The sequence below is a fragment of the Melanostigma gelatinosum genome (assembly GCF_949748355.1).
Source record: "Melanostigma gelatinosum genome assembly, chromosome: 3".
NCBI lineage: Eukaryota > Metazoa > Chordata > Actinopteri > Perciformes > Zoarcidae > Melanostigma > Melanostigma gelatinosum.
In genome coordinates, this window is record NC_136636.1 from 14016063 (window position 1) to 14029134 (window position 13072).

General features: G+C 40.2%; 1 protein-coding gene across 1 annotated transcript in view; it reads right to left on the reverse strand.

Annotated features, from left to right (window-relative positions):
- Positions 1-5677: 5677 nt before the first annotated feature.
- Positions 5678-13072, reverse strand: part of srgap3 (SLIT-ROBO Rho GTPase activating protein 3) — a gene marked incomplete at both ends in the record, with an annotated part of 46278 nt that continues 38883 nt past the window's right edge. The window contains 10 exons of the mRNA XM_079297061.1: positions 5678-6127; positions 6892-7207; positions 7314-7463; positions 7663-7843; positions 9614-9687; positions 9842-10069; positions 11066-11171; positions 11727-11861; positions 11971-12048; positions 12673-12733. Coding sequence (XP_079153187.1) covers positions 5678-6127; positions 6892-7207; positions 7314-7463; positions 7663-7843; positions 9614-9687; positions 9842-10069; positions 11066-11171; positions 11727-11861; positions 11971-12048; positions 12673-12733 — 1779 coding nt within the window. The remainder of the gene's footprint in view (positions 6128-6891; positions 7208-7313; positions 7464-7662; positions 7844-9613; positions 9688-9841; positions 10070-11065; positions 11172-11726; positions 11862-11970; positions 12049-12672; positions 12734-13072) is intronic.

The window sequence follows — 13072 nt, forward strand, 5'->3', positions numbered from 1 at the left end:
GTTATGATAATTTTGTTTGCTGTGACTTACGAAGAGATGATGTTGTTTGCTCTCATTTGGTTATTAATCATAATGGGAGATATGCCAAATTAAGTCACTGGAGAGGGCTTATGCAACTTATTTTTCAAACCAGCTAGAGCATCTGTTCTTCATTGATGAGGCATAACTCATTATTTTCCATGCCAGCAGAAGTAACTGTTTGTTGGTTTCTTTTCTTTAAAAGTAATCGAAGTAATGTATAAGTCACTTGCTGGTTTATCTTTGTACGAAATAGATTTTTTCATGACTAAAAGCAAACACACAAACATTTATGTCCTGGGTTTTGCCATCCTGGTCCTACAGAGCCTCAAGTATGCAGGGACAAAATCACTTGTAAAACCTAAATTTACATCATGCATCGTCACCAAACGAGAGAATTCAAGAATGTACTTATAGCATGACGTGATAATTATGCTAACTGAAACGGATATACATGTCACTCTGTGCAGACAGACACATTAATGTATGTGTTTTCGTTCTGTAAATTAGTGCAATTTATTTACTTATGCCATCATAATTACTTCCTTTCTAATAGACCATATGTATTCCCTTCCTTCTTAAATCCGAATTAAATATTCAATTCATCATTTGGACTAGGGCTGTCAGGATATCAGATTTTTGCTACGCAACCATTATGGCCGAAAGAATTCACCATAACTATTATGGCAATATCCTTAGAAACTAAAATAATAATAATAACAATAATGCTACCAGTCAAATTCATCTTAAACTCTGGTTATTGTGCATTTTGTCTCTTTTTTGGCAATGAATTACACTTAAAATATAAGTGTAGGAGGTGGAGAGAAAGTCTGTAACCTAGCTGTACAAAAACAACAATTACACGACTGGATAGTGAAAAGGCAACCAGATGAAGTGATAAAAAGTCCACATGGCCTAACGTCTGCCATCAATACAAGGTCATTACCAACTGAAACGAAAACTGCAGCTATACTTTATTACCACATGTGTATGTTAACACGATATCAATATTTCATTTTTTAAATATCACAGTTATCGTCCATACCAGTATATCGCAACACCCTTAATTATGAATTAAAGACATATATGGGAAAATAAAATTGCTTCTGCAACTGTAGTGAATTATCTCTTACTTTATTATTTTGGACCACATGACCTCAACACATTGAGATCCCCGTTTGATTTATAACTCAATGTGTCATATCGACTAGCCGAAGCGCAGAACTCTCTAAAAGTACACTTCCAGCGCATCTGAACTTGTTAGTAAGTGGTATCCTCTTCCAGGCTAATGGAAACTGAGAACACAGTTGCTTGTTTGACATGCTCTTGTTGAACAGGGGTTTCTGAGGTGGAACAAATTGAATTTTGTTTATGCTTCGTCAGTGTGAGCTGGTGGTGTAACACTTGGACCAGTGAACTAGAAAGCCAATTTCAAAGGCAGATGTAATCATCAAATTTATGTAAAACTTTGTTCTCTGTGTAGTCGTCACTACAACGCTCGTTCCCAATCCTTTAGGGGTTATCAACGGTGTGCTGACTACACACTCCACATGCAAACCTAATGTTCATCAAACACTTTAACCGCTGCAGTTTCTCCATCATGTGGCAACAGAATGAACTACATTTAGTGGTAGTGTTTTGTATAGAGTCTGTTCATGTAGTATTTGCTAATGTCTGGTTTTTCAAATATTTATCTTCTTTTTTGATAAGCTCCGAACCAACCTACTATTTACAAATGTAAACATAACTTTTTAACATTTAACTTCCTTTAAAAAGTATCATCATATAAATGTGCTGTTGTTTCATGCTGTTTAGTACTCTGCACTTGCAGTCTCTACATTTTAAACGTGCAGTGGGTAAAATTTAGGAGGATCTATTGTCAGAAATGGAATATCATATTAGTAAGAATGTCTAAATGTCTAAAGTGTCTATATCTGCCACAAAATGTGTCAACAAAAATGCCAATTTGAATCCTGGTTTAGGTGGGAAAAAGCCTTTTTGGTATTGCAAATGTATTTAAAGGTCCTAAAAACCCATTTTCTCGATCAACTTCTTACTATGTCAAAGGGGTCGTACACAAACACACAATTGTATGCCAAAGTGAGAACAGCTTTGATTATTTCACATGAGAGATTTCTGCATTATTCTGTCCTTTTCTCACTTATTTGAAGTTGGTAAGGCTCAGTTGGAAAAAGGTGATCCTTGTCACCATGTACCCCCAAGCACCAATCTGCAACATTTATCAAAATTTGTAAAATGTATCAAATTGGTTGCTTATTTTTCCTGACACTGTCAGTCAACCTGAGCTTTTTAACAATTCTTATTGTAGGGTGTTTTTTTTTTACAATACTTTAAAGTATGGTACATCGAAGTAACAACAGAAAGAATGCTTCATAACATTATCTGTTATCTTTTAGATGATGTGATTCATCTTTCTGTCACAACTGGAACCAGATGGGTGTTTTGGCACCACTAATTAAAAAACGATTCACTCACAATATCCAGATCACAAAGCAATAATGGTTTTATTTGATTGCAGGGTTTTCTACATCCAGTCAGTGGTATGGTGTACATTACATCACAGGGTTTCAACCAACCAGACACTCATCAACAAACAGCATCACTAGACAAACAATTAAAGAGAAGGTAAACAGTGTGACAGCAAGTCACACTCCGGTCCCCACAACATGGCAGTCTGCTCTCTTACTGTGGTGTCCTTCTTGAACATTAACTTTTTGTCTTCTCATGTCAGCAGACTAACAGTGTTACAAATTTCAACATACCGTATATTCCAGGAAAGAAAATGTCTGTTATTGTCACATTTAGGGAGAAGGAGAACGCACTGAGTGCCTTATAACCTCTGCAAGAGGACGGCCCATATCAATCTCTCTGTTTCCAACAATACTGCAATGAAGGGAAGGAGCTAAATGACAAGTTACGGCTCAACCACAGCACAGGCAGTTCACACGGGAAACAAAAGAAAAATCGGAGAAATATTGTGAGATGATTCCACTGAACCTCACCAGCAGATCGGGTATACAGTAGTCTTCAGCGACCAGCCCAAACACAGACGAGCCTTTCATGATGATTCTTCTGTAATTCATGAGAGGAATGTCTTTACACAATGAATTCCTTGTGGTGGTTTGACAACTGAGTAGCAGTAGAAAGTAAAGCTAAAAAGCAACATCAGTTTATAATAAACAACTAATAGACAACGTATTACAGTAACAAAAGTAAATATAAAAGTCCAATAAAACTTGATGTTGTGCACAAAAGGCACTCAAATCTTCTGCTCCACTTACAGTGTATATAAATAGAAAACAAAAATATTATGATGATAATTTCACCTTTTGAACTTGTGTGCTTTCTTCGTATTTTAATAAACATATGCTTTTTTTGTAACATTATCTTCATAGATTTCCACCGGTGCAAAGCTGTAACCAGGACAGACAAATAGAACTATATGGATAAGTTTAGTGATTGTAATATTATCTCCAGATCATAACGCCCTCTTAAAGGTGATGGTATCCACTGGTTTGTCACAAGAAGAAGCGATACCAGCAGGAACCAGCAGAGGACGCCAGTGCACTGTTTGACTTTACAGTAAATACTGTATTACCTTTTTCTGGCTGTAGGAGCTCTGTGTGTGAATCAATGCATTGACAACAAGCTCACATGTATCTCAGTAACACTGCAGAATGTACGGACTAACTGCAGTTGACAGCGGAATCTGGTTTACATGCTAATATTTCAGTTGATTTCACTCAATCAAGCATTACTCTCTTTCACTTTTATTTTAGCAACTGCTACAAGCAGCTTAATTCATCATTCCCAATCCACATACATGTTAAGACCGATTTCTTTGAAAAAAAGAAATCCAATATTGAATTAATTTGTGCGTTTTTACCAAGGCAAGGCACCACATACAGCCATTGTTTAACTGCCGCAGAATATGAGTCAGACATCACAGCGCAAAGCATGCAGAACAGAGCAGGCTTTTTGGGATGCGGATAACAAGGTCTCTGGACTAGAGCTGTCAGAAAGACAAGACATACAAATAATACATATAAATTTCGTTTTCTTCCAACAAAAGAAATGCATCTGCAGCCAGAGCATAACTGTATTTATCAACAAGGATAAGAAAAAGGCAGGAAGGAAGGAAACTGTGATAGCTGTGATAACAGTATGTCACAACATCTACTGCTCAGGTTTCTCTGGGTGAGTATCACATTTTAAATTTGAGAGCGGAACTGTCAGAGGGTATTTTTCCACGTATCTTTTGCAATGACAAAATCACCCGAATTAGACCTGAAGCGGCAGCAGTTCAAGTTTTGCAAACTGAGGGTGAAAATAGGCGAGTGTGTCAAAAACATATATTCAGGCTTTGTTCGTTCAACAGCAATCAGGTTTTCTACAGTACAATTACCAAATGCATTCTAAGCTCAGAGCACAAGGTAAACTTGTTTACCTTTTTCACACAGTTAAAAATAATGTTTGTAGTTTACTGAATACGATAAGAAGGTGGTTAATGATCTTTACTCTAAGTGCCATTCACAGACAATCCTTTGCCTTTTTTTTGTATCAGCCTGTACAAGATTAACACTTCAAAAATGACGAGCTATATATTATGTACAAGGTTACCACAGGATTCCTACAGTACATTAGTTGATGCATTAGTTAAGTCTGCCCACAGTCCAACCGTACATGGTGGTGGGGGACAACTTGCTTTGCTAAGTTCTGGTTAGTACGTCTCAGACTCCGGAGATCATCTTCATGCCAGGATGTTTTTTATCTTTAGCTGTGAACAGGATGACTGCAAGTGCAATATCTAAAGTACCACACAGATGGCAGATTTAAAATAAAATACTGTAAGATCCCCACATATTACTTTGTCAAATATTTGGACATCTGAAACTTGATTCAAGAAAATTAGGGTTTCCGACTAGTATCTTACGCTTCCAATGACCACATGAGAAAATCCCACATCATCATCTCTCAATGATGCAAGTCTTTATTGTTTTCCTTATTTTATCCGAACCCCGCATGCAGAAGTATATCATGTCACTAAGTTGTTACTTTGCTCAACATACACTGTATTATAGTACAAACAGAAAGCATGGCGACTTCAAGTAAGTTTGTATGTACAGCCTTGAGGCCTGCGACCTAAATGGTAACCAGACGTGGTATTTAAGCCTGAACGTCACCCGTCCAGACGAGGTGTTTCATCCACATCAGCAGGAGTGACTGAAACATCAGCTGGACAAAGTGTGCTGTGTGGGAACTAATACTACATGTCACACAAGTATTGCTTCACTTGCATTCATTGTATCTCTGGAACGAGAACATGGTTACAGATGTTTTTTTTTTTTTTGTTGAAACCGAGGTAAATCTGAAATATATGTATTCTTACACACATATTTTTTAATTAAATCAAGTTTCAAAGAGAGTGGAGCTCTATGCTATCACACCTCTACTGCTTCTTCAACTGTTTTATCACCATGGTACATATTGTAGGCTCGCTTCAAGAGCTTCCTGAATATATGAATTAAGTCAGGCAGAAAACAGAGAGGAAAATATCCATATCTGCTTCTCACATATCAGCACGAATTTCCACAAGCTTTCCCCTCACATAGGAAGCTTTACAACCTTCCCACCTCTGCTACATGGTACCAGACTTATCTCCAGCATCACTGGACATAGTCATGTTAGAAGCAGCAGCTGTACTGTTACTTGGAAACATCTTCTCAGTGGGAGTTACCGCAGGGCTGCCGACCCCTGAAGAGCTGGAGCTGCTCGAGCGATGCTGAGTAGTAGGAGGGGGGCGCACTGGCCTCATGGGTGGGGGGCGTAGCTGAGCCCCAGCCAGCCGGGCAGAGAGAGCGGGTTTGAAGGTGGTCATCATCTCAGAGGTAGAGCTGCTGCTGCGGCGCATGGCTGCATCCGGGTCACGGATCATAATGGTATGCAGAGGACTGCCAGGCTCAGAGCTAACTGGGTTCTTCATGGGCTCCAGAGTGTCCAAGACCACGTCGGGAGCCTGCTTCACGGTGTTCTGTCGCTCCAGCTCACGGAGCTCATGGAGCGCTGTGGTCATCGTCTTCTCTATGTCCTGGTTGAGGAAGGATGAAGATGAGGAGGACAAACCAATAATTAAAGTGAAAAGAAAAGATGCAATGCTTATTTTTATTGTGTGTATAATTGTATGTATTTAAAAGCCTAGCAGTCGAGGATCTGAGAGCTTGTGAAGGCTTATAAAGTATTATAGAGACCGATAGAGTATGCAATGTAGGCCGGTTCCAAACCAAGCGCTTTAAAAACAAGTAAAAGAACCTTCAAATCTAAAAGATACTGGGAGTCAATGGAGTGTAACTTAAACAGGGGTACAGGCGTAGGATGTTCTCTCTTCCTTGTTTTGGTCAAAAGTCTGGCAGCACAGTTCTGAATAAAAACACATCCTTATTTCTAAAACACGGCAGCTAACATTACGAGTGTTGTAGTATTTTTTATTGGGGATACTTCATCACTTAAACCTTTTATTGTTTATTAAATTGTGAGATTTTAGATGAATTGTTATTTGTGGTTTTTTTTAAAACACAATCAAACGGCTGCATTCAATGTACTGCATAATGACCCATCAAAGCCCATCAGTTTGAGTCAAGTTAGACATTTACTCCAGGTCTCAGCTGCTGCTTTCAGGGGGCCTGGCTCTTTTCTACCAAACTGTCAAAATCCTCTTAAATGCTGCAATTGACTGACATTTTATATAATTTTTTGTACTGAGACCAGAGTGCAAACAAACATATAAACAAACTATATAAAAAGAGTATGTTTCTCTGTATCATTTTTGCCTCTACCTGAAATTTCCCAACTTACATCAGCTAGAGCTTCGGTCTCCAGTGATTTGTGGTCCCCGAGGCTGCTGTGACGAGTGGCCCCTGGCACCGGTCTCAGAGGGTGACCCTCAGGATAGGCCTTCCTGTCTGGGTAGTTGATGCTTCCCGCACTGCCAAAGGTGCCAATGCGCCTCTTCTCTGGGCTCTCCATATGACCCTTGCTGATGGACACCTTGTGTGGGCTGCTGGGACAGGCTGCAGCCCTCGGCGGAGTGTCAGCTACTCTGGTTGGGCTGTGTGCGTCTTTACCACTCCGACGACGAGGGATTGCAGCTCCGTCGGACCGTAGCCTCACCCTGCAGACAGGGATCAGATCAGACCAACAGTCAAACGGGAAAACACCTCAGTAGCACTCACTTGAACTTCTACAACAAGAAATGTGTTATTCTTATGTGTTTCCACCTCCCCATGACTCCTCCAAAGTTGTAATCAGGTGATTGTTCACATGGTGATGGGACATCGTTTTTGGATGAACCCTTATCATCCAGCAATGGTCCACTGCTCGCTTCACTGTCTGCTTTCTGGCTGAGGTTATCTGAGAAAGCATCATCCCTGAAAGAGCAGAGGCACAGAGCATAAAACACACACAAGAAGTACATGTACTTTATACCTACAGTAATTACATTTTAAAGGAATATTCAGTGTAACATTGCCCAATGCAACAGTTCAGTAATATTGTCAGCTTTACTGATGATGATTTGAAATGTAAGTGAGAGAATTACACGACACAAGATAAAGTGCCGATACTCACAGGTCTTGTACTACAATGTACTGATGTGGGATGAGGCCATCCACGCCATTGTGACGTCCCTCCCACCAGTCTTCAGATGCTCTGTGATACAGAAGCAGAGAGGCTCCCTTTTTGAAGGACAGCTCCCTGGGAGTACGTCCCACGTAGTCAAACTTAGCAATGGCCTCAATCTGTTCAACCTCTGAAAACATAAATATACACATACATTATGTATATACATTAACAAACAGCTTCATCAACTTCTAAATAGACCCTAACATGGATCAAAAAAACGTACCGGTATATACAGTGATAAAACAAACAATAATAATGGTCTATGTGCTTCTCATTCAATCTTTGCTGCATTCACATTATTGTTATGATTCAGTATACAATATTATCTCCAAAAAGTTTAAGTCAGTATCTCTCAGTTTACATTGTAAATCCCTCAAACATACTAAAGAAAGCTGAAATACAACACACATATATATGGAGAAATTATCCAGCAATAACTATTAAACTAGTGATTGCATGACAAACAGCCACTTCTGTTAAAACATGCTGTATGAGAAATAACTATTGTAGGTCACAATGAATAAAGAGGATTTTGCCTAAATTAAAAAAGAAACCCGTTTCTTGTCTGCAGTGTATTTTACCATGTCAGCCAGCAGGGGTCAGCCAGAGTTAACTGTATGCTAACAGTTCTGCACCCCTATTTTGAAAAAAAACCCTAAAAGTTGGTTTAAATTCCAAAGTAATGAAAATAGAAAAAGGTACAGCCTGGTTGCTTAGTTCTGAAACTAAATTATTTTTCTTTCATTATAAGTTAACTGCTGCCAGAAGACACCAACTGACAAACAGTCTGAGTTGTCTATTTCAAGTAAGAGTAAGAAAAGAAAGAAAGGGTCAGCAGCCTCATTACAAATGCAGCCAACAGCACAAATGACGCTCAAAGACAGGGTTACCCCAGTCTGACCTCACACACTCGATATACACACAAGTACTTGGACCTGTCCACTGACTCTTCACATACGACACCGGAGATATTATTCTTTGGCTTTTGTGCCTGGCCCAGTTATGCATTCAAAGCTCAGAGGAGAATTGGGGAAATACTGCACAAAGGAGAAAGTCTCAGGAGAATAGCTGACGAACACTGAACAAAGAGCAAGTGGGGGAAGAGGGAGAGGGGGTGGAGAGAGGAGAGAGGAGAGGGACTCTCTCTCTCTCTTACACACACACACACACACACACACACACCCCACAGAGAAAGACAGATCAAAGAGGCAGCACTGCATGCCAACACTGTTTACTCAACTTCAAACATCACAAAGGCCTTTGCAATCATAAGATGTTGCAGCACAAACCTCCCAACTCATCTCTCAGTCAAAAGCACGATATGAAAAAGGTCAATCTACACAGCTATCTTATCCACAAGGACTACTCAAATCACATTGCAAATATTCTCATGTGAAAACCATGTAATACTGTTTGCCAAGATGTGAACTTCACTTCGATTTTTTTGTTTTGTATGCAAAGTATAAAATGGTCACAGGTCTAAATGTAAGCTGTATTATCAGAAAATTGTATTTTAAGATAGCTCTGAATGTATTTGGTCATAAAGCAAAAGTAAAAAACGGACATAAGAAAAAGTCAGGGAATCACCAAAGTTGTTCCTGAGGGGAACATAAATATCTGGACCAACTTTAATGGCAATCTGACCAATCGTCAAGAAATTTCACTCAAAACCACAAATGTCAACATGCTGGTGGCATTAGATGCAAAGTCAAAAGATCACCAATGTCAGTTCATTCTCAGGGCACCATGAATGTCAGAACCAAATGTCATGGCAATCCATCCAATAGTCGTTGAGATATTTCATTCTGGACCTGACTGACCAACAGATCAACATTGCCATCCCTGGGGACATACCTGGGTAATAACAACGCCTCTTCTTGAAAAATGATGTACTAACCTTCATCACTGGTGTGTGGTTCAGTTCCATTGTCAGCCTCGTCAATAGTTCCTGGTTCACTGTGTGGGCTGTCACTGTTTGAGCAAATGGAAAGTGAAAAGTCACCGCTCTATAGACATTGGAACATTACAAATATTTGTTTTATGGGCATAAAATTAAACACTTTCCTCTCAACCAAAACAACTGCAGTCTCAACATAACTGTTCTTTGCTAACCGCCAATACTCACCAGTACTCCTCCCCCCCAGTCATGCACTTTTCATACACTGGGCCGTCCAGCTCACGTTGATTGGGAAAGATGAGTTCATTGTGGATGATGATGGTCTTGATGACCTCATTAACATGAGCCTGGCACAATACAGGATCCTGTCCGTCTGGAATGGGCATCAGGGTTGGGCCAAAGCAGATAGCCAAATTGTATGGATCCATCATGTTCTCGTCACTGTACTGGGAGACACTGAGGGACGGGACAGGGCAGCATTGTGTGTTTAAAGATGTAAGCAACCTGTAACAGCATCAGGTAACATAAAAACTGTACGTATCGTTGTTGTCTAGTGGTAGTCTGTAATGTCTTTTGTACTAGGGCTTTCCTTTTGTTTACTTTGGGTGGTATATTATGTCATACATTATTAGACTGGTTATTACCATAATAAACCTGCAACGCCAGACTTTTTTGGCCACTTAGGGACAGTGGAAACAAGCTGTGCACCCAATACTGACGTATTATCTTCTTTTAAGTCCATATGACGGACAAAACAGCAACTTAATACATCCAGCAGGTCAGGAGCAACATTATCATTCTTTTGGAGTCATGTTGCTGCCTGGTGAATGTAAGAAACAACTGGCTCTATAGCTGCTAAATAATCCACGTTAAAGTTGAAAATTCAACTCAATACAGCTGGGCCATACAGTATTACATGCTGCGTTACACAGTGGTGGCCAAATCGTTCAGCGGTACAAGAGGAAGTCATAATCAGTCCTTGCACAATATCAGCAAGCTGAGGCTAAGCAGTGAAAGCACAGCTGCAATAGCTACAACAATGAAGGGGGTATAGAAGAGCAGAATACAACCTGGGGTATGAAATCAAACTCTTTGTTCTGCAGGCAAACCCAGTAAAAGGGGCATTAATAACGTCCATTATAAGAGGACAGGTATCCTGCTTTAGCGAGGCATGAGTTTCCGAGACCATAAATAACTCCTAAAATACTGCAGACAGATGTAGCAATAAATAGCAGGTGGGTTTTTTTTTCGATCTTGTCTTTTCCCTTGACTGTAACTATTTTGTGTTTGTTCAACATGGATTCTCCCCATCAGAATCACATTTACATGAGAGTTAAGTTCAAGATTAAATGACCTCACTAATGTTTGTGCAAAGAATAAAGTAATCTCTGCATGCTTGTCTGTATGCACCAGGACCTGTGGCTTATAATGCAATTTGAATTTGAAACTCACTGATTGAGGAAAGCAAAAAGGTATCTCATGACGATAATGATGGCGCGAGAAAGAGTCACAGTAATCTGCTGGATGTGATGCGCTCTCTCAGCTCCAGACTCCAGCTCTGAAACACAAAGGACATACATTGACAAGTGGGACAACAGTGGCTTGTACCACATTAAACAGGATAAATATAGCTTTTAAACTTTTATATATATATATATATATGGGCACCAAGCTTTTAACAACAGTCCACTGAAATATAATATATACCAGACGCTAGAGAGAAGCATTGATCAAAGTGAGCAAAAGCAAAAGGCAGAAGAGATTCTGAAAACTGTTATTTGACACTTTAATAGATGCCCCCTTCTGCCTTTCACCAGACTCGTAAGGCACACTGAGTGATCAAACTATTACTGTAGAACCAGCGGGGAAAGTATTCTGTGGTGAGCTTGCACACGGCAGACTGATGTGGCCTACACTCCCCTCTTCCTCCTGGCTTTCTGTTAAACATCAGGCAGAGAGCCCTGGTGTTGGGATTGATTCCATATGCTGCAGTGCGTGCCTTTCTCTTCTTCAGTGAAACAGAGTTCATAAGAAACTGAAAGGTGCGTTTTCTCTTTTCTATCCAACCAGTTCACTCGTGACTGCAATGGCTTTTGTGTTGTGCGTGACTCACTGATGGTAGAGATGAAGTCCAGGAAGCGCTCCTTTGGGAAGATGGGGTTCTCCAGTCCTCTGAAGTACAGCTTCAGCACCCCTGCCACTGAGTTGATATCGTGCTCATTCTGGTCATCAATCAGGGGATCTTCTCCTGATTAAGAGATATATGTGTGCTTTCAGTGGTGACATTTGATGGGTTTATCCTGTTAGTATTTGTGACATGAAAATGGGGAATAAAACGCCATCTGTCTTTGACTCACCTCTCTCAAATGAGTTCTTAATATCATTGACTTCGACCTGTGATCCCGGCACACGAAATATGCCTTGCTGCTGCAAGCCTGAAAGAAAAATACAACCCAGGATTCAGAGTTAAACTAGCGACCATTATCACCAAACCCTCGTGCCAGCTTCATGAAAGCCCATTGGAAACACAAAACACAGAGCAGGAAATGTAATCATGTCATAAAGGGAGATGGGTATTTTTCCATGAGAGGGCCCCTCAGTGAGGCTGCAACATATGGTTTCAGTTAGAGGGCTCCTAATCAGTTTTCAGGAGTTTCATTAGGTCCAGATCCAGAGGAAAGGCCTGCAGGCTACAACAATGAGCTGAAGACAGATGTGAAGGTAGACAGGGAGGAGTTATAATCACGGTTGGGGGGGGGGGGGGGGGGGGGGGGGGGGCTAAACTGACTAAACCAAGACCAATGGGACTTTCAAAACTCTGTGTGTGTGATCTATTGTTATGAGCTCGTCAGGCAGGCAGCTGTGCGCCTCAGAGACTCGAGGTGCCGAGCAGAGCAGGTCAGTACCTGAGGTTATTTGTGGAAATAGATTGCCTCGTCCAATGGCTGCTGTCACTTCTTATGAGGCTGAAGGAGTTTTCAAAGGGCTCCATAGTTTGCTTTCTTTTTCTGCCCTTTCGCTCAGAGGTAGTAGTCACGGCAACATGATGTGAGACTTACCGTACAGATTGATGTGTCTGACACAGCTCTCGACAACAAGTGGGATTGGTTGACCTGAATCCTGAAATGAAATTATGTAAAAAAATAAATAAATACAGACAAGGCAGGACAAAAAACAGCAAAAAATAAAGATATTACTAAAAGAGTAACATTTGTACAGCACCATTATTAACTAGTAACTATAACTACAATGTCTTAATACATAGATAAAGATTATCTTGTCAATACGCAAGAAATAACAAATCTCCTGTTCTGGTGCATATTAATTATTATCACAAAAAGAATCCCTAAGAAACATTTTATTAAGCAAATTTCATGAGTGGTGTAAAGCAGACAAAAACATGCAAATTTTAAGTAGCAGCATGCAAGTGTAGCCCGAGCAGTAGCCGGTATATTTCCA